The sequence below is a fragment of the Mytilus trossulus genome, chromosome 4 (genome assembly GCF_036588685.1).
Source record: "Mytilus trossulus isolate FHL-02 chromosome 4, PNRI_Mtr1.1.1.hap1, whole genome shotgun sequence".
Taxonomy (NCBI): Eukaryota; Metazoa; Mollusca; class Bivalvia; order Mytilida; family Mytilidae; genus Mytilus; species Mytilus trossulus.
The window spans coordinates 58819640-58845132 of NC_086376.1; the positions used below are offsets into that span (position 1 = coordinate 58819640).

A 25493-nucleotide genomic window follows, 5' to 3' on the forward strand; every position below is an offset into this window, starting at 1 on the left:
TTTTGAAAGTTTCATTTTAAGAGAATCCATATTTGTTCAAGCAGGAGCAGCAGAATATGATTTTTAACAACTTAACAAACATGAACTATATTTAGCTACCTGTATTTACCTATTTGTTAAATTAGTATGATTGTTTTGATAAGCATGTACTTTTGTTGTGATAACTACTTGCACCTATTACTTGAACCCAACATAATTTTACAGGTAAATGTCGGTAGAACAAAGGATGTTGGCATTCAAGGAATAAACCCATGTCAGTATCACAGGTTTTATTGACCTCAACCTCATTTTTATGGCTCATTGCTCAGTGTAAAGTTTTTGTGCTTTGGTCTGTTATATATATTTGTTGCATTGAAGGAATGTAATCTGTACATGTCTGCCTGGCATGGTTCATCTGACCAAGACCTCATTTTCGTTGTTCATTGGTCAATTTTCAGTTTTATTGGATTTAAGGTTGCCATTCTGTAAATATATTTATAGGCAATGCAATTTCCCATAGGAACTTGGAACTTTGCGACTTTTGTGACACTCAGTTTAGTAGAAAGTTTCCTGAAAAATAACATCCCAGAACAGAAACTTTATATGCACTGACTACTATTTTATTCAAAGTTAAAAATACAGGGCTGTGCAGCATATTCTCAACATTTATACGACCTGAACTTCTAAAAAGTTTAAACTAATATTAAATTTCTATCTTTACCTTCATTTTTTGACCTTATACACTACAGTGAAATATTTTTAAAGAATAATATGAAAAGAAATTAACTTCAAAAAATTAATATAAACTTATTTAAAAGATCTTAATCTTTTAGTGTTTTTTTTTTGTTTTCTAAAGAGAACTTACTAGTACCCTGTTGGGCCAGCTTCAGCTGGTCGAAACAGAAAACCAAAGTTTTTGAAATTTTACCAGTCACAGTTTCCATCTGTTTTATTGAATTTTTCTTTTTTTTTTCTTTTCATTTCTTAATCTTCATTATTCGTATTTAAAAAAAAATAAAAAATTGAAACTTTACGGAATATAAACTTGAAGCAGGGTCACAAAAGTCATATACACAATAATGTATTGGGTGTTTTCTTAAGGAAGTTCGCTTCTCAGTTTCTAATTAATAAACTTTTCAAAACACTAGTTTATATTGATATGGGATTAATAAAGGAATTCAATTGGCAAAAACAATATATAGGTCATTGTGCTTGTTTTCGAGATAAATGCCATTGAAATTTTGGCAGGAAAATATTCTCTCTTGACTTTTCATAGCTTTATTACAAAATGTATTGACAAGTTGAAGTTCTCAAAACTCTTAAAAAATAATTAAAAAATTTTAAGACCTCATACATGTAAAAGATTTACAAAAAGAAATGTTAAAGTTGTTCAGCTTAGCCAGAAGTGCCAGATCATTGAGAACAACAAAGAGAGCTGTGTAAAGGGTGTGTATTCATTGTATTATCAATATGTAATAGCAACCAAACAATATACAAAATGTATATATATATGTAGCATAAAACAATAACATCAAGAAGGCAACATATACTTTTTTTCAAATGATTTCAATAACAATTGTATTTGTTTGAAAACAATACCTGATTCTGAATAAGAAGAAGTAATTTATAATGTTTTCATTATTAGCAGTTCTGAATGTGAATGTTAAAATAACTTTAATAATTTAAGTTTATGTTCTGTAATTATTTCAGTATGGGAAAGACCTCTTTATTATAATTGAGGTTTATCTTTTTCTGCGGAAATGAAACATTAACTTGATTAACGACAAATCAACGGTCTGAGAAGCTTAGACAATTTCCACATTTTATTACTTTATTATTTAAGAAATATTAAATATTCAAAAGTGAAAAAGATTCTCCTCATATTGGTGCCTTTATCTTCATTTTTAAATGGATATTGGCATTGATGTACATTGAAGGGTTGCGTGATGCATGGGATCGAATTCCTTTGAGGTCAAGCCCAACTTCTCAAACTGAACAAATTACTTATCTATGTATATAATATAGTCATACAGGAATCACTTAATGCCAGTATCATTCTGACACACACTGAGGGACTGTTTGTTGCAGAAAATGTTGTTAAATTGTTACAAGCATTAGAGGGAAAAGTTGGTGCAATTGTCATTGATAAATGTCACAAAATTGATGACTGGTAATTCAGATGTTTCCATTATTGAACATTAGGTTACTCTTATCAGAATTCTGATAATTAAACAAAATTAATTTAATTCAATTTCAAGTGTAATACATTATTCTTTTTCGATTTATTACTGATTAGCCGTTGGCATGTTTACACAATAAAAAATTTAAGATAACATTATAGACTAAGGGAAATAACTCAATTTTAATTCTCAAAATGTGTCCTTTTCTTTATAATAACAGAAAGTCTTCAAGTTGAGCCTTTCATAACTTCTCTTTGAACAAGGAAAATAATTTTATTAATTTTTGGAACGCATTTTGGTTTCTTAAGTGTTTCAGTTGTTGTAATTTCAAAGTTTTGAAAGTTAACTTAACTTGGTTTGTTATAGAAATTTTCAATGTTGTTAACAACAAGAGGTTTTCCAACCGCCATATTTTAATCATATATATATACAAAAGTTTTTTTTAACAGATTTATAACTTGTTAAAGTATCTATAGGTACAATATCTTAAATCATACAAGTTACATGGGAAATTGAGTACACAATGATTGTTTATTTACTATTTTATACATGTACAAATATTATTAATTCATATTTGAACCACATCAAAATATATAGTGTCACAGATAGAAAACCAATATATTCATGTATGCACCACATAGAAATAATTAGAATCACAGAAAATCTTTTTTTCTTATTCATATAATCACTTTATCACATACCATTTTATATGATTGAGGGCAATATTTATTTACATAGTTTCTTAGATAAAGATAATATACCATGTTTTAAACATGTTAAATAGATTGTAAAATTCTTTATATTATACCTATTATTACATTAACCTATAGCTGTACAATGTAACCTATGGAAGTGCAACCCGAGTATAAATCTCAATAACCAAAACCTATACCATAGCTATCCATGGTATAATTTTCACAATTATACCATGGTTTTGTTGTATAAGGAATTCAAAAGAAAAAAAAATGTCAAGACCTGGCCGCTGCTGCCCGCAATTTTTGATAAAAACAACAAAGTTAGTGAGGGGCCACTAAGCTAAACTGCCCGCTTTGCACCAGCTGAAATAAATGATTGCTTAGGGTGGGAATCGAACCCACATACACCAACTCTGTTGTCCTATTTATTAAATGAACCAAGATTCGCTCCCAGAACCAACAAATAAAGTTTTAATGATATGATGATTTTTGATTATTAAATAGTAAACTTTCTATAGGCTCCACTGTACAGCTACATTTACATGAATCACACCTAAGTTTGTTTGGCAAGGAGGGTTAGCTTTTAGGGTGTTTAAAAGAACTTTAAATATGGTAAACAAATTAAAATCTAATAGTACATTTTTTGTATTTTCAAATGTTGGCTTGCTTTACCCCCACCCCACTTGTAAAAGTGTTTGATCCACACCCGGTTTATTAAACACTGCTGACATCTAGACTTTTAATGGGGCTACTCTGTTTGACCGTCAAAATTAGTTAGCGTTTGTTTGCTCTAAACAGGAATATATATGTTAGATATACTAATCCCAGCTCTAAATCCACTGGTTTTTTTTGGTAAATTATATCGTCGCATGTCAATGAATTTAATCGTGAACATTTTGAAATCCCGTTTAATTAATGTACGCCATGGGCGAGGGGGATAGGACCTTAAACGGGACTCCGAGATCGGGTGTTTTAAACTCGGGTTTTCGGGATTGACCCTTTTGGGATTTCGTGTTTTTAAGCCCGGGATTGCTGGATCAGGACCTCTCCTTCCCTCCCTCACGGGCTTCTGGATTTTAGTTCAACGTGAAATAATTACAAACTTTCAGACAGGTTCTTGTGAAATTAATTTCCCCAAAATCATTAATTAATATAAAAAAAATGCAATATTTCTAACATTTTGAAAACAAATAATAAAATTAAAAAAACCTACCTTTAGCGGTTCAATTGTACGTAAGTTTGGGATTGCAGCAATCTTCCAAAATATCAGAAATCTGTACTAGAAGTTTCTTGTGTCCTTATCCAGAACATCTTAAACAGTTTTTTCGGCACCAATGTAAAGATGCATCAATCGCTGTCGAAAAATCTTTTCAAACTGAGTACCCGCTGTTTCTGAAGCTCGTGCTAGTTTTAACAAGAAGGCGGAGCCTTTAGTGTAAGGTCCGAAAAGGGTTATTTTACAGATTCTTATTTAAATAATTTCGAAGTAAACAAACAAAAATATATGAAATACAACATTTTTAACAGCGAAAGATGCAATAGGTTAAAACAGATATTTCATATCTTTTGGACAGTTTTGTTGTTTTTCGTAAATTATACCATAGTTTTTGTTGAAACCCCTCAGCAAACTCACTCGACTTCGTCTCGTGAGGTTATTGCTGGGGTTTCAACAAAAGCTATGGTATAATTTACGAAACACCACAAAACTGTCCAAAATATATGAAATATCTATAACTTAAACATCATAGTCAAGCAATAAATCAACACATTAATGTACATCAATGTAGTAGCATATTCAGTGAAAATGGTATCTCATTAAATTAAAATATCATCACTTTAAATCAATACTGCACCACATTCTACAACAAAAAAACAACACATTCAGTTATAATAGAATAACATTCCATTAAAATAGCAGCATAATCAATCAATATAGCATCACAATATAAAAATAAAAAAAAGCATTACATTGTAATAAAACAGCAGCCCATTCAATCAAAATAGTATCATTATTAAAACTAGAGGCTCTTAAAAGCCTGTGTCGCTCACCTTGGTCTATGTGCATATTAAACACAGGAAACAGATAAATTCATGACAAAATTGTGTTTTGGTGATGTGTTTGAAGATCATACTTTACTGATCATACTTGCTACTTACAATTTTCTCTATCTGTAATGAACTTGGCTCTTTAAGGCACAGACAAAAATATTTTGTAAAAACTTGCCAAAATTTACCAAATTAATGAAAATTGTTAAAAATTGACCATAAAGGGCAATAACTCCTTTTCTCTGTAAGGACCAGAATTTTAATGAGGGGGCCAGACATGCGTAGTCTCAGAATTTGGTCATACTTGTATACAGAGTCTATTACCACCCTTCAATAACTTAAACAATAAAAAAATTCAAAGTTTCAGTACGGTTGCCATGGTAACAACTCATGCTTATTTTCATCCATTTTACATGAAAATAATACCCTTTTTTGGCCATTTTCTGTAATTCAAATCTCATTATGCATAACTGATAGGGCAATAACAAAGAAAACATGAACTTAATATAGTTTAATCATGACATAAATACATCTATTGGTAAACATCGATATTTCCTTACTATAAAAAAAATATAGAAGGTCACCCCTCCTTTTTCATTTTTTTAAAATGTCAAATATTGAATGGATTTCTAAGGCTAATTTAGAATTTTACACCAAATCAGTGATAAAGTTATTACTCTTTTTAAAGAACATTGTTATTATGCTGTCCAAAATTTAAAAAAAATTAGTGGGGTAAGAAGTATTTATACTTTAACATGAACCCCAAAAAGCCCCCACCGAGTTGCAAATTTTCTTCATTTGACACATATCAAGGTAAGTTTTTTTTCATTTTCTTAAATTCAATTATTTACCAAAATTTTCAAAAAGTAAAGGCCAATGAGATGCTATTAAAAGAAAAAGATTGATAAGGACTTTTAGATCAATACTCCAAAGGTCAAGGTCAGAGGTCAATGTCAAAGATCTGAAATATTGACATTTTTGCCAAAATTTGTAGATTTTTAATGATATTCCTGGCTGTTTCTTTAATGTAAATTAATCTCTTCAGCAGATCAGAAATCATCATGGTTGGTCTTTCTGTCTTTGAGTGCCAACCTTGAAAAATAGGCTGTAATCTGCTGCCCAGTTAAATATTCCTTCCTTGAAAAAACATATTTCCCCTCTTCTTGCAGCTGTCTCATCTCATCAGCTGCTTGATAGGGATCGACTTTTCTTCCTGATACCTTCCCAATATCAAATTTCTCTTTCATGTTATTCACTTGAGATTGAGTAAATAAAAACTGTTCTTTTCTTTTTACCTTTCAGTGCCCATCCCTTTGCTGATTCTGATGTATGGCAGTCATTAAAGTTACAATCCAGTTGAACCTTTGTTCCGTGAAACAAAGAATTAACTTTTTGTCCATACATTGACTTGGCTTTATCTTGAGTTGTTTTTTCATTGTGATAATCACAATTACCAACAATGATGTGTTGCTCCAGTGCACATTGAGTATTAAAAGCTCTTGTGCAGCCATCTTTTGGGCAATCATATGGCTAATTGATGGAGTTCTTCTTTTGTTTTTTGGGGTTTGGTTCTACAAGTTCTTCTTCTTGAGCCATAACTGAAATGATTAAAAAAAACATATTATTTTCTAACACAATTTTATAATTTTATTTCATGTTCAAATATGATGAAAATTATCAATAAATAATAACAGTCAACTGCAGTAATTCTCTTACTGCGAAAAATGCAAAATGTATTACCCTTTAATTTTACTGTTTAGTCTAACCTTCCATAGAAAAAAACAGATAAAGAAATCATAAGCATGCAAAATGCCCTCTGTTTTCAGGATCATTATATGTTCTGACTCTTCCACAATATTTTTTTTGTTTGAATTTTTTAGGTTGAATTTGTGGTTATCTTATTATTAGTTAACTCTTTTAAAAGTACAATACACAGGTGATATATCCTGTCCAGTACTATATATACAAATTTACAAAAACCTTAACAATAAAACTTTCACCTTTTTTCTTCCTGTGTACAAGGTTTAGCATTGCATGCAACCTCAAGCTTCCAAAACATTTTGTAGAATCACCAAATAAAATAATAATAGACCTTTGAAACACCAAGATTTATGTCTATGACACAGGTTATTTTTACTGCAATGAAATGTAGGATAGATTTCTAATGATTTTTTTGTGTACCCTTTTTAGGATGTGATGATGGTGTTTCACATAAAAAAAAAGATCATGCAATTCTTAGGTTCAAAAGAAAAAAAACTGTTTAAATTTAAATTGTTAAATTGTTTAAATAAATTGTAAAAAAATAAAGTAAAATTTAGCTGGAAGTTGATTACTGTAAATTCAGAAAGTATTGCGTGCATTTATTGCCTTTTTTAATTTGGGACTTAATGCAATTTTCATTTTTAACATTTTGAGAGAAAAAAATGTTAAATTCATATAAAATATCTCAACATTCGAGCTTAAATTATTGCGTTAACATCTCTGTTGCATTTTTCGAAATGATAAAAACCTTGCAATAATTTCTGAATTTAGAGTAGCTGGTTATTTTCAAAACAAATGGATTACCTTCTACTTCCAACAAATGAGGAGCTGTAATTTTTCAATCAACTTTAAACAACAGATTGGCTCTTTGCTCTGTGGTTCCGATGTTTTCCCATGCTATCTGCTTTCCTACATTAATTATATACTTATTAGTCACCATTTCCTATGGTCAAATTGATACAATCTCAATGTATTGCAACAACTAGTTTAAACTTCAGTGTCAGACAGAAATACTGTGACAAATTTTTGAAAATAACACATGAAAGACACTTATATTTGAACAGTTTCTCCATAATTATCAAGATGAAACCTAGTTACTACTTTATTTGACATTTCTTCAAAAGAGTGGAAAAATAGACAAAATGTTGCACAGGCTTCATCAGAACCATACCAGGAGCATTATACTGATTTTTGATTGTATTTTTGTTGGTTGGTAATGAAATGCCACTTTTTAGCACCTTTTTGGGGCTATTTTGGGGCAATCTGGTTGAATGGTTGGAGGAAGCAGGGGTGACCTAAAAATACAACTAACTTTTTATAAGGAATCTTATCTAATATATTGGTGTCTATAATGCACGATCAGAGAATGAACATACAAACTTAGTGCTGACGGGCTAGTGATTACAGTAGCAGTTTAGACAATTGGCCACCAAGGTCAAAGCAGTAACTATTGACTATTTGTTTAAGCATGAAAAAGTGCAATAAATTAAATGTACACCTTAACCATGTTAACCATGGCAAACAAGCAGATGATATTCTTTGAGACACCAAACTACATTTGTTAGTAATTATTCAAAGTTCTGATTCATAATTCTGTTTATTACCTTCTCCTATTCCATATGCCTTCCAAACTGTTATTCCATTGACGTCAAATGAAAAATTATGCAATTGAGTAATTCCAGTAATTGGTTTAATCTGTGACTTCTCTGCATCCAAATTAGTAACAATGTCAACAACTCTAACCCTAAATGATCCTTTCTGTTTAACATCTATAGCCTGTAAAAATAAGCAGAAATGAACATTAGAATTGCTATGTTTATAACAGGTTCTTACTTACTGGGTATGCATAATAAATACCAATTCTCTTATCATATAACTATGCATAACATCTTGGCTGAAATTAATGCATACCAATTCTCAAATGATGATTTGTGTTCTTAGTGTATTGTTGGTTGTTCATTATGTCGTTTTGGTGGGGTATTTCATTTTAGTTGATTTTTACTGTTACGAGTGTACACACTGATATGTTAAACCTTGCAATGTATAACATGTGCCTGTCCCAAGTCAGATGCATTGTTATTTTGGAAATTTGTGTTATACATTAATTAGGTTGTAAGTTTTCTTAAGGTGTTCAAAAATAATTTTTCACTTATTTAAGCCCTGTAAACCATTCAATGCAGTAATGACTTTTTTTTTCTATTAAAGGTCATACAGTGACTTTAGCTGATTATATATCTCTTTATGGAGATTTGTTTCATTGACAAGAAGTTTAAAACACTCTTTTTGTAATTGGTATACTTCTTACTATGTCAACTTCTTACTCTTTATGTTTGCATATAAAATTAGTATTTTATTCAGACTCACCTTTTTCATCTCCTCTGCAGATGTGACATCATGTCCCTCATTAATGTATCTTCTAACACATGCCTTGATATGTGAAGCTCTGCGGTCACATGGACCTACAACACATGTGTAAACTGTCAATACATACAATGCAATGTTTGCAAATCAATATGAATATATATACATTTTATATGTGAGAAACTACCAAAAGAAATTATTCTCCAAACATCAGGATCAGAAGACAAGACCTTTAAAATTGCTTAAAATAAGTACCATTATTCCATTATACATGCATATAATTAGGACAATACATTAATGCAGTTGTAGGTCACAAAATATAAATTTTGATAATTCTTTTCCCATCTGAAGACAACAACAAAAAAAACTTCAATCTAAAATTGACTTGTATGTATGTGCCTATCCCAAGTCAGGACCCTGTAATTCAGTGGTTGCCATTTGTGTATGTGTTTCTCATTATTTTTAATTTATAAATAAGGCCGTTAGTTTTCTCGTTTGAATTGTTTTACATTGTCATTTAGGGCCTTTTAAAGATAACTATGCGGTATGGGCTTTGCTCATTGTTGAAGGTCTTACCATTACCTATGATTGTTAATTTTTGTGTCATTTTGGTATCTTGTGGAGATACATCTTTTTTTAATATATTGAAATATTTTTGATTTTGAAAAATCAAGTTGAAAACTGAAATTTTACCTTTGCCATCCTGTGCTCCACTGAAGTTGTATGTTTTCAACTTATCTCCTAATTCATCTTTAAGTGCTACCATCATCATTGTGTTCTTATAACATCCTGCATTATCTGAGAAGAAGTTCACCTCCTGTATGTTTGGTAGTTGTTTTCTCAGATCATGAACTACATCACACAACACAGAACCAGTAACAGAACCATCTTGAGATATCTAAAATATAAAATGACAATGTTTTGTTACTTGTAAAAAGCCATTTGTATGGCAAGCAATTTTGCTATTTATTCTTACTTCAAGATATCTCATGAACTTTATAAGATATCTTATAAACTATCTCATATAGTTTATAAGATAATAGTTTATAAGATATCTCATAAACTATATAAGGTATCTTATAAACTATATAAGATATCTCATATCTCATCTTATATAAAAATTGTTTATAAGATATCTCATATACTTTATAAGATATCTTATAAAGTATATAAGATATCTTATAAATTTTTTGAAGATATCTTATATAATATATAAGATATCTCATATAATATATAAGGTATCTCATATAATATATATATATATAAAAATGAAATTATATAAGATATCTTATATATTATAGGAGATATCTTATTTAGTTTAAAAGATATCTCATAAAGTTTATAAGATATCTCCTAAAGTTTATAAGATATCTCATAAAGTTTTTAAGATATCTCCTAAAGTTTATAAGATATCTTATATAGTTTATAAGATATCTTATATAGTTAATAAGATATCTTATATAGTTTATCAGATATCTTATATAATTGTCTTTATAAGATATCTCATAAACTATATAAGATATCTCATAAACTATATCAGATATCTTATAAACTATATAAGATATCGTATAAACTATATAAGATATCTTATATAAAAGTTGATTATAAGATATCTCATTTACTTTATAAGATATCTTATAAACTTTAGGAGATATCTTATAAAGTAAGTAAGATATCTTATAAACTATCGTATGTGACGTCACTTTTTTCCATTACATTGACGCCAGGACTGATTCGGATGTGTCTATTCTGTGTTAAACTTTAAAAGCATTATGTATTCGGGTTCAGTTTTCTGTAATTAGTTAATACTTCAGTTTCATTATGTATATCTCTTTAATATTCATTTGTTAAAATTTACTGTTTGCAATAGCATGAATTGTTCTATATAATAAGGATGTTCTTATCCCGGGCATAAAAACAATGCCGTATCTGGCTAAACCTTTTCAACTTTTGATCTTTAGTGCGGTACAACTTTGTACCTTTTTCACTTTCGATCTTTTATATCTTGGCATTATGTATTCGGGTTTAGTTTTCTGTAATTAGTTAATACTTCAGTTTCTTTATGTTAACTCTTTCATATACATTTGATAAAATTTACTGTTTGCAATAGCATGAATTGTTCTATATACTAAGAATGTTCTTATCCCGGGCATAAAAACAATGCCGTATTTGGCGAAACCTTTTCAACTTTTGATCTTCAGTGCTGTACAACTTTGTACTTTTTTCACTTTCGATCTTTTATGTCTGGGCGTCACTGTTGATTTTTGTGTGGACAAGGCGCGTTTTTGGCGTATTGAATTTTAAACCTGATGCTTTTTGTTATCTATTAATCATGTTTTTCTTTGTCTAATATGTTCTCCTATTTATTTGTATTGTAGTCCTGTAATATTATGTTGTAATCTCAATGTTATATTTAACTTTGCCATTAAAGTGCGAGGTTTGGCATGCCACAAAACCAGGTTTAACCCACCACTTTTATTCCCCTTTAAAAGTGTCCTGTACCAAGTCAGGAAGATGGCCATTGTTATATTATTGTTCCTTTATGTGTGTGTTGCATTTTAACGTTGAGTCGTTTGTGTTTTCTCTTATTTTTGAGATATTGAGATGAGACGTGGCATGGTACTTGTCTATCCCAAATTCATGTATTTGGTTTTCATGTTATATTTGTTATTCTCGTGGTGTTTTGTCTGATGCTTGGTCCGTTTCTCTGTGTGTGTTACGTTTCGGTGTTATGTCGTTGTTCTCCTCTTATATTCAATGCATTTCCCTCGGTTTTAGTTTGTTACCCCGATTTTGTTTTTTGTCCATGGATTTATGAGTTTTGAACAGCGGTATACTACTGTTGCCTTTATTTATAAACTTAAGGAGATATCTTATATAATATATGAGATATCTTATAAATTATATGAGATATCTTATAAATTATATGAGATATCTTATATATATTATATGAGATATCTTGAAATTCGAATAAATAGTAAAACAGCTTGCCATACATTTGGATAAATCTTCTTAATCTGTGATATATTATAATAAAAAAATGCAGCTCAAAAATGATACAGAAATAAAGAAAAAGGAAATCAGCATTCAGAATTATAGCAAAATGATTCATTGTAAATTAAGAAAGTAATTGTCTGCTTTTATAATGAATTATTGAGATAAAACAACCTGGACACCTTTTTTGCAATAATTCATGAATTTACAAAAATTGAAAAAGATTACAAATTTTATGACTTCACTTGTTCCTGATTTATTATAAGTGGTTTATCTAATACCAAATTAATGTCTCTAGTTCACCCATAAACTCTTTAACACAGAAATTATAATAATGCCTTGAGTTGCTGTCTCATAAGCATAAACCCAAATCTCAATTTCTAAAGGACAAATGTCTGAAGTTTGTAATAAACTGTAAGTGTGATGAGAAGTATATTAATATATATAAAGACTAAGTACTAAACTATTATTTATTCAAGAATCTAAAAGTATATGCATTTATTTACAATATGGCAACTGGGGACTTATACAACTGCAATTAAAAACCAATAATGTATAATGTTCTATCTCCATATGCAAAGGGAGATAACTCTAACTAAATCTTGAAACTTGGAATTGAGATAATTTTTCATAGATTGACTAAAAATTTTGTATCGAAATAGCCATTCATAAAATAGATGAAAAAGTAAGATTTTAACAAACAAATATAAAAGGTTCATAAGTATATTGTTCCAACAATACATTGTATAGAAGTATAAACCAAACAAAAAATGGTATAAAATAACAAGATGTTTAAACCATACGTCAGTATGGTATCAAAAATAGGATGTTTAGACCATACGTCAGTATGGTATCAAAAATAGGATGTTTAGACCATACGTCAGTATGGTGTCAAAAAGAGGTGCTTAAACCATACGTCAGTATGGTGTCAAAATGAGGTGCTTAAACCATACGTCAGTATGGTGTCAAAAAGAGGTGCTTAAACCATACGTCAGTATGGTGTCAAAAAGAGGTGCTTAAACCATACGTCAGTATAGTGTCAAAAATAGGTGCTTAAACCATACCTCAGTATGGTGTCAAAAAGAGATGCTTAGACCATACGTCAGTATGGTGTCAAAAGGTAATTTAAACCATAAGTCATTATGGTGACAAAATAAGAAATTAAAACCATATGTTAGTATGGTGTCAAATGATGCGTTTAAACCATACGTCAGTATGGTGCCATAGAAAGGTAACCAGGCCATACGTCAGTATGGTATCAGAAATATGTAATAAGTATCAAGGAACAATGTAAATTAAACCATACGTCAGTATGGTGTCAAAATGAGGTACAAAGACCGTTAAAAATAAGGAATTTAGACCATACATCAGTATGGTATCAAAAATTGATTCAATTGTTAATATTATTTGTTATTACAATACAAAGAAAATAAAAAAAATAAAAAATTAATCAAGTAAAATAATGACAAGCAATTGTAAAATTCTAATAATAAACAAAAAGTATATAACACAATCATCACACTATGTAACAACATATATACATCAATGAAAGTCCCCATGGCACTGACAGCAAGGAGAGTGGTGGGGAGGTGGTGGCAAAAAGCTGACCAAAACAATAGAAGTTCATGTATTCCTTGCATCAGATATCATACACCAACATCGTGAGAATTAATGACGTAGCAATATAGATAAGAATGGAATGTGCACTGTGACATCATAGACCGTGTGCAAAGATAATTAACTACCCAATAGAGTGAGGTGACAAGTTCATAATAAACTCCAATTATAATAAATATAATTTTAATTTTATGACTTCACTTGTTCCTGATTTATTATAAGTGGTTTATCTAATACCAAATTAATGTCTCTAGTTCACCTATAAACTCTTTAACACAGAAATTATAATAATGCCTTGAGTTGCTGTCTCATAAGCATAAACCCAAATCTCAATTTCTAAAGGACAAATGTCTGAAGTTTGTAATAAACTGTAAGTGTGATGAGAAGTATATTAATATATATAAAGACTAAGTACTAAACTATTATTTATTCAAGAATCTAAAAGTATATGCATTTATTTACAATATGGCAACTGGGGACTTATACAACTGCAATTAAAAACCAATAATGTATAATGTTCTATCTCCATATGCAAAGGGAGATAACTCTAACTAAATCTTGAAACTTGGAATTGAGATAATTTTTCATAGATTGACTAAAAATTTTGTATCGAAATAGCCAAATACAGATGCTTGCAGCTGTAGCCCCAAGTTGAAATAATGAGAAGGATAAAAATCAATTCACTCCTTGCTGTCAGTACAAATATTAATTGTTCAAAGTAGAGGTCATTTGAATTTGAGCTTGTCTAAGTACATCTGGAGAGGTATGAATATATTTGGTATAACAATCTGAGGACCATCGTCCCAAAGTTTGAATAAGATGATCTTCCAGTCGTGCTTTGTGTGCAGTAGTTGCAGCACCACTTCTGAATGAATGACCATTATACTTTTCGCTGGATAATCCTAATTTGTCTAATGTACATTTAACATGAGAAATGAAAAAATTTCTTGACAATGGATCACCTTTATTAGTAATAAAAAAGGACTCAGAATTGCTAAAAATACTCATTCTGAGTCTATAGTATTTTTGAAGTACTACTACAGGACATATATCTGTATTGTTTTTGAACAAAGGAATAGTAATACCATACCTAAAAGGATCAGTCTTAGATTTCTTAAGATGCACAAAAATACAATCATTTGTTATTTGAACATCACTCAGACACAAATTTGATTCATGATCAAATTTGTTTGTATCATTAACAGAAAATTCACCACATCTTAAAAACCCGAAAAAAGCTGTTACACATGCAGCTTCTATTAAAACATCTGTATAACTATCAAAAATACAATTGCGTAGTAAAAAACACATTTTGTATAAAATATCAAATGTTATGGGTAAACGAATTCTCTTAGGCATAATGGCATGTTTCTTTTTCAAACCTACTAATACTGATTTTAATTTTGGCAATGGTTTACCAACAAAATTCTCTAATGGATTAACACCCCCTTTAAGTAAGTAATAGAAACGTATACCACATAGGTAGGATTTAATGGTGGAATATCTCAGATGTTTATTAGATTCGCAATAGGCTATGAAACGCATCAACAAGTTCTCAGAAACTGGTGGTAACTGGAAAGTTGACCAAGTTGATCCTTGTAATTGTAAGAACTTAAGATAATGTTCATATCCCACGTTGTACAAAGCTTTAGTTGAATCTGCAACAGCGAAAGTTTGTAAATTTTCTACTGCGATGTCCAAATAATCTCTTCCAGGGTTGGACAAGGAGTTGCTGCTTTCTCTGCCTCTGGTGCTAACTGATGAAATTTGTTCATCTGTAAACGAGATAAAGAGTCAGCGATTAAGTTCAATTTTCCAGGCACATGTTCGCTGTAAAATGCAAAGTTAAATTTTGCTGCACACATAACAAGACGTCTCATCAGTTTCATGATTATTGGATCTTTTGACCGACCTTTAGTTAGAATAATAACAGACGCTAAATTGTCACAGTGAAATAAAATGCGCTTTTTATACCATCCTTTTCCCCATAAAACAGCTGATACCACGATAGGATATAACTCCAAAAAGCAATAGATAGAGTTTTATCCGAAATAGTTGGGAGGTCTGTAGGCCAAGTGTCACAAAACCATTTTCCTTGATAAAAACCTCCAAAACCAATGGTAGACGAAGCATCCGTAAATAAATGCATGTCAGCTGCAGATGTTAAATGAGATTCATAGAACATGTTAATTCCATTCCACGTTGACAAAAATTGTAGCCACATTGTTAAATCAGATTTACACTCTTTTTTTAAATGGACATAATGGTGGCTCTCTTTGACAGAACACATCAGTCTATATAGGTAAGTAACAAAGGCTTGACCTGGCAAAATTACTCTAGTAGCAAAGTTAAGATGTCCAAGTAATTGTTCGAGTTCTCTACGCGTACAAGATTTTTTATCTAAAACAAAACTTATAAATTGTGTGATTCTCTCAACCTTGTCTAACGGAAGTCTAGCCTGCATATTAATTGTGTCTAAAATAATGCCTAAGTATTCTAGTTCGCAAACTGGTCCAACAGTCTTCTTACTTGACAAAGGGAATATTAAGTTTGTTAAAAATAAGGCTTAACAATGCCATTGTTCTTTCTCCACAATCAGAAGGTTTGTCTACAGTTAAAAAGTCATCTAAAAGATGGAAAATGACTTTAATATCATAATTGTTCTGAGCTATCCAGCACACACTTGTAGATAAAGAGTCGAACAGACGGGGACTAGAGCGACACCCAAAAGGTAAACGAACGTAATGATAGTACTGACCATTCCACTTGACACAAAAGAGATGCCACTGTTCTTTTTTAATCGGAAGTTGTTTGAACGCATCTGAGATGTCCACCTTACAGCATAGGGACTTAGAACCATATCTTTGAATTGCATTAATAGCATCATCAATTTTAATGTATGTCGCACATATTAACTGTAGATCCAGCACAAACCATTTGTCTCAATTCTAAATCACCCCTTGACCAGTCAATTTTTATATTGTGTTCTTGTAACATGATTGAACATTTTGCGCTAAACATTTTATGGTATTCAAAAAATTTTCCTGGCCACACATTTGCGGTTTCAATTATGTGTGATAGGTAGCAATCCAATTCCTCTGCCCTGTTTGGAAAAACTTGACACATAATTTTTTTAATCGGTCATCATTTTCCTTAAACTTTTGCTGGTTGGGTGTTTCATAGTTTGGAAGTAGAAGAATGTTTAAGTTTATGTCTTTACCTGAGATTATTTTGGTGCGAATCTCTGGAGAAACCATATCAACTCCAGAAAATGCTGTGGCAGGATATCCATGTTTTGTCATTTGCATGTGTTGGTTTTGCATGGAAAAGATAGGAACTTGTGATGCAAAACTGTTCGGAAAATTCATCTGATTGGGGTTTGTTTGTGTAAATTCTCCCAACGTAGGGTTTTGAACACCAAAAGTGTTTTGATTAACGGGTAAAGTTGATCCAGGCCCGGGGTTAAAGTTCATGGCGGAATGCAAGTTGAATTTATTATTATTAGTCTGTTTTGGAACACTGGCAATAACTTGCTGACATAATTGCAAAGTGTTGTTAACAAGAGCATAGTCAAGCGTGTTGAGATCAGTCCTGGGCGGAAATGCGTGGTTTTGATGCGCAGAAGCACCTACTGCTGGTAAAGGCGTGGGTTCCACTGTATTCATCCGCGATGTAGATGCTATCGGAATTAAGCTAGAAAATTCGGCATTTTGAGTATTTGTAGGTGATAGAATAACATCATCTTCTAAATTTGGTGATAAAGACGTATTTACAGTAGCACTGATGTTGTTAATTTCAGTGTTTCCATTGTCAGAACTTTCCGGATTACTTTTTTTAATATCCAAGAAAATACGCTTCAATTGTTTATTAGTGAAGTTTTCGGATATTTTAATCCCTAGCAAAGCTAATTTCTCTTTCAGCTCTGTTGATGTCCAATTATTCGGATTATAAGGATCTAGTTCTGGACCACGTGTCCTTTTCCTGGTATCCCTTCTTTTAGGACCCATAACGAGACGAACGTTTTACACTGATAATTTGTCCAATTATATTAACATCAGACTAAACTCAAGTTATTCTATATGAAGAAGTCCTTCTTGATGTATAAATAAACAAAGTACACAGTTTCAGGTCAAAACCCTGACCAAAAAGCTGACCAAAACAATAGAAGTTCATGTATTCCTTGCATCAGATATCATACACCAACATCGTGAGAATTAATGACGTAGCAATATAGATAAGAATGGAATGTGCACTGTGACATCATAGACCGTGTGCAAAGATAATTAACTACCCAATAGAGTGAGGTGACAAGTTCATAATAAACTCCAATTATAATAAATATAATTTTAATTTTATATCAAAGTTTTGATATTGAAGTTGAATGAAAGTTAGCCTAATTTATATGCAAAGAATATTTTCCAATTACCAACAAATTTCTGAAAGCTAATAATTATCTGAAGAAATTCGATTTGTTCAAAAAGCTGAACACTGGAAATAATAGATAATTATATATCCCTTAATAGTTTTATTCTTTAAGAAAAACTAGCAATATCTTTTTATTACCTGGGATGAAAAATTGTGTACATGTGTAATTGTCTTTAATTCTTCCCCTTGTTTGTATAAAGTTACTGAAGTGTGCCAGTTGATTCCACGTTTGGCGAACCAGTCACTCTGACCTTCTCTAAATTTGCGTGGTAGAAATTTCATCGCCCACTCACATGTGATAAGTGCTTGATTTTCATTTAAATTCTTAAGCAGATCTTGTTTTGCACCTTCTTGATTCCTAGCTCTCATAGCATGACTTTCCAATCTTTTATAGCTTCTACAGCATTTTCAACCTGAAAAAGTAAATTATGGTAAGAAAAGTGGTTAATTCCTAATTTTACACACAGTCTTTCTTTTTAAATACAATTCAACAACCTTACGTACAGCTATACTATCAATCTCAGGGCAATTCACACTGAAGTCATTTCATGTCTATCAAGGGAGGTTACAGTATTTTTATGATGACAATTTTTTGTACTTGAATGTAATGGTTCATGACCACAGTATTGAACAATTAGCTAAGACAATTTAAAATTCCTTTGTTTACTTCTCCATTTAGTTAAGGAAATGGAAATAAGGTGATTAAAATTACCTGGAATACAATGGAATCTTTATTGTCCCATGTACCATTTTGTGTTAGAGTACTTATTTCAGCTAAAAAGTCTGCCAAGTCAATACACTGTTCACAACTGTGTGTATGCTGGGTGTTACAACTTTGGGAGAAGCACTTTTCACTATCACTTAGTGCAAACATTTGGCAATGATCCGGAACAGCATTCTCTTTTTGGATATGTACCTTTTGATTTAAAAAAAAATCTAAACCATTTGAAAGATTTGTTCCAAACTTAAGAAATTAAAAGGGTAAACAGATCTGTACATCCACACAAAAAAAGATCACATGTAAATTACTAGGTAACCTATGGGTTAAATTATAAACACAGCCAACATCATAATAATGTAAACCTGAGTCTCCATTGCTCAACTGAACAATTCATTGGTTAAAATTCCTAGTTATTTTCAGACCTACTACATGTAGTTTGAGTGAACTTGGATATTTGTTATTTTTCAAAGAAGTACTTCCATTCAACATGTTCATTGTTGTTCAATTGTGCCTTATGGTATCAATATACGTATATAGAGTGTGTGGTGACAATTACAGTTAGGTAACACGGTAGTTCAATCATTGACATCATCTAACATGTCACTTTCAATTTATTTAATTATAATGTTTCCTATAACATGATTTAGACTATCAATATGTTTTCAAATACCTTGATATCTGATTTGATATATCGCTTCCCATTTAGCAATTTGGATTTCAGTTCTTTCTTCTTTTCACTGGATGTGCAGAGTTTTTCTATGATGGTTTCAAGATCTTAAAATGCCTTTCCACCCTCTGCGATGTAATAGTTAAGACACTCAACACATTTCCTTACTGAGGCAGAACAGTCATTAAGGATCTTATACATTGTGCTTTTTCCTACAAGTATTACAATACAATAAAATTGAGAATGGAAATGGAAATAATAGTTGATCATACACATATAAATCTTAATTTGATAACACACCAAATATTTTATTGTCATTATGAATAAAATCAATAAATTAGTGACTACAACATCCTCATTTTTTGAGAAAAATCTATTTTATGTGAGCAATGTCTTTTTCAAATTAACAAACATTAGCTGTCAAAGTGTCCCATGTTTCTTGTATATTATATCAACCTGAATACAAGATAACTATGTACATGCATATGGAATTATAACTGTTTCATGACTCTCAATTTCTTTTCAACCCTTTTTTTTATAATTTGTTAACAGCTGTATCAAGGGTACCAGGCTCATATTTTTTTCAACACCAGATGGGAGTTTTGTCATCAGTGGGCTCAAATCAAAATAATTATTAGTTTAAAAGTGTTTATCTATCTTTTTATAAACATACCTAAATGACCAACATTTTCTGATTCACAATACTGAATGTACTGATTTACAAGAGATGAAGGTGCAAGACTTCAAATCAAATTCGGCACAGCGACTATTTATCCAGTTGTAAGCTTCATAGTTTTCATACCAAAAGGTAGATTTTTAACAACATCTGAACATAAGTGATAATGAAATCTATAAAGTGTTCCAACTCTGCTATGTCTATCTTGTTTCTCGTTAGTCTTTCTTTGGACACAGGGAGACCACAGCCTACTTCATCACTGTGCAGTTTGGCAGCATAAAATCGGTACTTTGTCGGATCCAGTATCATCTAAAAAATAAATAAAATTGAATAGATATAAAAGCAACATAAATACTATACTATCAATAAAAATAAATATCTTAAAAATTTGGTCATATATGTATTGTATTTAAATGCTTTGCCATCATTAAAGGTTGATTTTACTCTTGCAATAAAAGGGTTCAACTGACCTATTTGTAGATCTTAATTTGCTGAACATTATTGCTGTTTACAGTTTATCTCTTTCTATAATAGTATTCAAGATAATAACCAAAAACGACAAAAATTTCCATAAAAATTACCAATTTAGGGGCAGCAACCTAACAACCAGTTGTCCAATTCATCTGAAAATTTCAGGGCATATAGATTTTTACTTGATAAACAAGTTGTCCCCTTGTAAGATTTGCTTTAAATGCTTTGGTTTCAATGTTATAAGCTAAAATCTACATTTTACCCATATGTTCTAATATGATGATTGTGGCCAAGTTTGGTTAAATTTGGCCCAGTAGTTTCAAAAGGAGAAGATTTTTGTAAAAGTTAACGATGACGGACCATGACGCCGGACGACACAGACAACGGACGCCAAGTGATGAGAAAAGCTCACTTGGCCCTTTGGGCCAGGTGAGCTAAAAAAGTATTACATTCAATCTAAAAACATTGAATTCAATCAAAATAGCATTACATTCAATCAAAATAGCATTACATTCCATCAAATTAACATTACATTAATTCAAATAGCATCACACTCACACAATCAAACTAGCATATTCATTCAAAATAAAATTCCATTCTATCAAATTAACATCATATTCAATTAACGATGAATAACATTGAATCAAAAAAGCATAACACTTAAGTGAGTTGAGAGCATCACATTCAGTTAAAATTCATTGACAGCAACCCAACAATTAGTTGTCAGATTGATATAAATCATGGGCTGAAAAATAAATCTCAATACCATCACATTCGGTAGAATAGTATTGCATTCAATTAAATTATCATCACATTCGGTAGAATAGTATTGCATTCAATTAAATTATCATCACATTCGGTAGAATAGTATTGCATTCAATTTAGATCACATTCAGTAGGTATTACATTCAAGCTAAATATTATCACATTCAGAAAAAAAGTATTTCATTCAAGCTAAATATTATCACATTTAGTAGAATACTATTAAACTAATTGTAAATACAATCACATTCATTAAAATACAAATGTAGTATTACATTGAATCTAAATAGCATCCACCGTGTATCATCGTACAGCGGATATAGGTACAAACCAAGTGGGCGTGGGCAATTTTGGTCTTACACGGTACTGTTTTCATACTCGTTTATTACCCAAAAAGTTTCAAGGAATGAGTAATCACAGGTAGGTTTATGATTGGTAACTATTACTTTTGCCCTGTATTAGGTTTATTTCAGATAAAACATGTAAATGTCTCAACAACTGTATCTAAATAGAAAGTTGGTGTTGACATTCACAACTATTTGCGCATGTACAAGTAAATTGTTTTTATAAAAATATCAAAGTTGTTTTATGAATAGGAAAAAATCAATGCAAAATTTATTTGGGAGCAGGAATTTCAAATGTTGAGAAATGTACATTGAATATTGATAAAGCAAAATAAAGATTTTTGTTACCGTAGAAGGTAAAAATCAATCATGCCCGCTCGGTTAGTACCTATATCCGGTGTACTGATGATACACAGTGGCATCACATTAAGTTTAAAAGAAGTATCAGAAAATTTTAATAATTTATGCCTCTTCATCATGTAAGACTCACTCCTGATTTTAACTTCTTTTTACATATTGCAGGTCATCTTGCACTGGGTTTTTACTTAAATTATAAAAACAAATTATTTTCATCAACAAATTTGTAATGTATAGCAGTGTTTGTATATGTACAATGTAATATCAATGAAAGCAATATATAATGTAAATGATACTTTTAAATGAATATTCTGAACTGCCATTTAAGTACAGATCAATATGACTTACTCCATGTTCTGTATTTCATTGTCTTGACCCTTCAATGAAATAACAATATCTTTGAATAAAAAAGTAACAGCTTGCATTGTTTTAAATGAAGAATTATGTTGAAGATCTAAGTAATCATCAAAACAGAAACGTACACAGAAAACAAAATATGAACATTTTTGCAAGCAAGGTTTAACAAACCATGACTTATCAATTCCATTATCTCTTCTATAATGACTTCATTACATATTCATATATTGCATCTTTGCTTTTTGTGCAGTTACATTGCATTGTCTGTATGCCACCTTGTTTATAAGGTTGATTTGGTGTTTCCATGAAATTTGATAATTGATGTCAATAAAGAAAATAAGTTTGCTCAAATGTTACGTTTCATGCATCAAATGAAAAAAAATATTAATTTTTCTGTTGGAACAGTTTTGGTAATTGCAGTAGATATTTTTTTTTTTTTTTAAAACAGGTTAGAAATGCTGGACAAATTTCCTTTTCAAGCTGTTTCTAAGCCATGTTCAAATAAAATTTCAAGACAATAAAATGAAAATGAGGAATGTGTCAAAGGGAAAACAACCCAACCAAAGAACAAAGAACAGCGGAAGCTCACCAATAATGTATGGTGATTTTATATATTTATCATCAATACCATACATTCAAGTGAATTTACCTGGATCAAAGAGGAATATCTGGAATTTCCTCTTCATCCTCTTCATCATCAGTACCAATGTCTGCAGCTGTTTGTCATCTTCCTCGTTATCTACAGAAATATATCCTCTACCCACCCTACCTAGCATCACATCCAAGCCAATGTCCATTTTGATCATATCTATATTTGAAGAAGGCTGAGATGGTAAGTAAGGGAAAGCACATTTTCTACCATAGTATTTAAGAATGGTCTTATTTTTCTCAAACTATCACTGACAACTTTCATATCCTCTGTTGAAATAATTTTACCATGCCTGGAAGCTTTCTTTGGAATGTTGTGTTCAGCATCAAAATTCTTGAATATTTGAGAAATGACTGGTGCTGCTGCAGTAACAGCAGAAATAGGTGTTTTAGTTTTATTAGCATCAAGACCCCTGATCAACTCTTTCTGATTCCTTACTGAATGTTCCTGTACCAAGTCGGCCTCAAAGTTATTGCCTTGTCCACCTCTCAAATTAACCATACTGCCTTCCAACACTTTAAGTTTTTTCCAAAGGAGAAAGAAAACAGGTTACTTTAGTTATGAAGTTGACACATTCAAATAAGTATTTTGAAAGGCAAGAATGTGCATAAAAAATTGGAATGCACACTTTCAGGTTTGGAATGATTCTAGATATGTCACCTTCTTTTATAGTGTCTTCCATTTGTAGGTGGTGTAATCCTCTAATTGTAAAATTTGTACTTTAATTGAATAAATCATCATTGCTTTCTGAAGGTACTCCTGTACGCATAACATCAAATTTATGAAGAACTTCACCTGCTAATTCCATTGTTTTGTTTTCTTTGGTGTATCTGCTTGCCTTGCTGATGTTTAGTGGATACCCTGTAGTATTTTCAAAATTAAGATTAAAGAGTTCAAATGCCTGTTCTCGAATTAGCTCCCTTACAATAAGTTTGAAAAATTTGCTGTGTGAATTGAAGTGACCCTCGACTTTGCCATTAACATCAGTCTTCTTCAGTCTATTTCACAAAAATGCCAAGGTACCTAATTTATCCATTGAATCCATCTTGTAAAAAGCTTTAAAAGTTTTCTGTCAAATAAAATTGGAAATATATAATTATACTGAGATGGAGTAGCATTATACTGTTTTCATTGGATATGACAATCACATGATTCAATGGTTATTTTACGTATCTGACACCTTGTTTTTATTTTTTCATATATTGATCCCATGTTTCGAATTATATGTATATTACTGATCAATTTAAAAATAATCTTGCTAAATTTAGATTTGAGACATCATGACGTCACACATAAGAAACATAGAGGAAGTGCCACACCAGAAAAGAAAATTTGCAAGTATATCAGGAGATTTCAAGAATGTTATGTTTAATTCAGATGATAATAATACAAGAATGGTAATGCAACAAACTATGCAGTTGTTAAAACAAATTGAATTTTCAATTACATGTTTAATTTCTTGCAAAATACAGTTGAAAAAAAATGCAGATCCATATATAAGCATAATAAGGCATTGACCTCATCAAAAGTCCACAACTGATATACATGCTTTAATAAAGTCTTTGTCTATAGATACATATAATAAAGATGTTATCATGTTTGAGGACTATGTACCCATGTGTTCATTCAATACTAAAGATATGGAAATTTTATAGAAATGAACATACTTTTCCCCTTGTACTCTCATATTTTGCAATTCTTACTTGATAGAAAGAGGATTATTGCATGGAGTGCTTAAGTAGCAATAATTTCCTTCTTTAATTTAGATATCAGTTGAAAATGAACTTAGAAAGCCATGTCTAAAAATTAAAAAGATTAACAGACAAAGTCACAAAAAGTAGTACACAGAACATTTTAGACAGAAAACATGAAACTTCAAGTATAATTTTACTCTTTGCTGGTGGGTTGCTGTCTGATCCCTGGATAACCAACATCTCCTTTTATTCATATGTCAATTTAATTATTGCAATTCCATAACAACCAAAATGATCTGCCTAAATGATTGAGCACCGAGTTATAATATACATTGACAAGACAAAATCTGACCCCATTATTTGAGGTAATATTTGGCCAAACCATCACTAATTATGGCTGCGTTCTATAATTAAAATGATATTTTATTCATACAAACTTCTAAGTAATCTTGTTTAAGATGCCAAAGCTCAATAACAACTGGTCTCAAATGATCAAGTCTTCCCGATGTTGTTGGAGACATGAGACCTTGTTTTTTGGCGCCTTCAAATCTGACTTTGATCAGTTAGTCACCAGGTGCAATAATTCCAAATTCATCTAACATTTCAACTGTTCCTGACAAAAATATAGAAGAACTTTACATATTTGTTTTCGTTTATTTTTTTTGCACATAAATCAGGCCATATATTACATCAGTATGTCTGTTTGCTGCCTTTTACTACTGAATATGTGGTGTGTG

At 31.0% G+C, this 25493-nt stretch overlaps 2 protein-coding genes across 2 annotated transcripts; both read right to left on the reverse strand.

Annotated features, from left to right (window-relative positions):
- Window positions 1-6430: 6430 nt before the first annotated feature.
- LOC134716695 (uncharacterized) lies at window positions 6431-19634 on the reverse strand. Its single transcript, XM_063579700.1, has 7 exons — window positions 19450-19634; window positions 18771-18974; window positions 18197-18471; window positions 9716-9920; window positions 9026-9120; window positions 8266-8437; window positions 6431-6498 (listed from the first exon to the last, which is right to left on the reverse strand). Exons 3-7 carry the CDS (start codon window positions 18425-18427, stop codon window positions 6431-6433), a joined length of 771 nt encoding a protein of 256 aa, XP_063435770.1. The 5' UTR covers window positions 18428-18471; window positions 18771-18974; window positions 19450-19634.
- Window positions 12277-17655, reverse strand: LOC134715638 (uncharacterized). The gene is made up of 2 exons (XM_063577958.1): window positions 16854-17655; window positions 12277-15408 (listed from the first exon to the last, which is right to left on the reverse strand). Exons 1-2 carry the CDS (start codon window positions 17638-17640, stop codon window positions 14339-14341), a joined length of 1857 nt encoding a protein of 618 aa, XP_063434028.1. The 5' UTR covers window positions 17641-17655; the 3' UTR covers window positions 12277-14338.
- Window positions 19635-25493: the final 5859 nt, after the last annotated feature.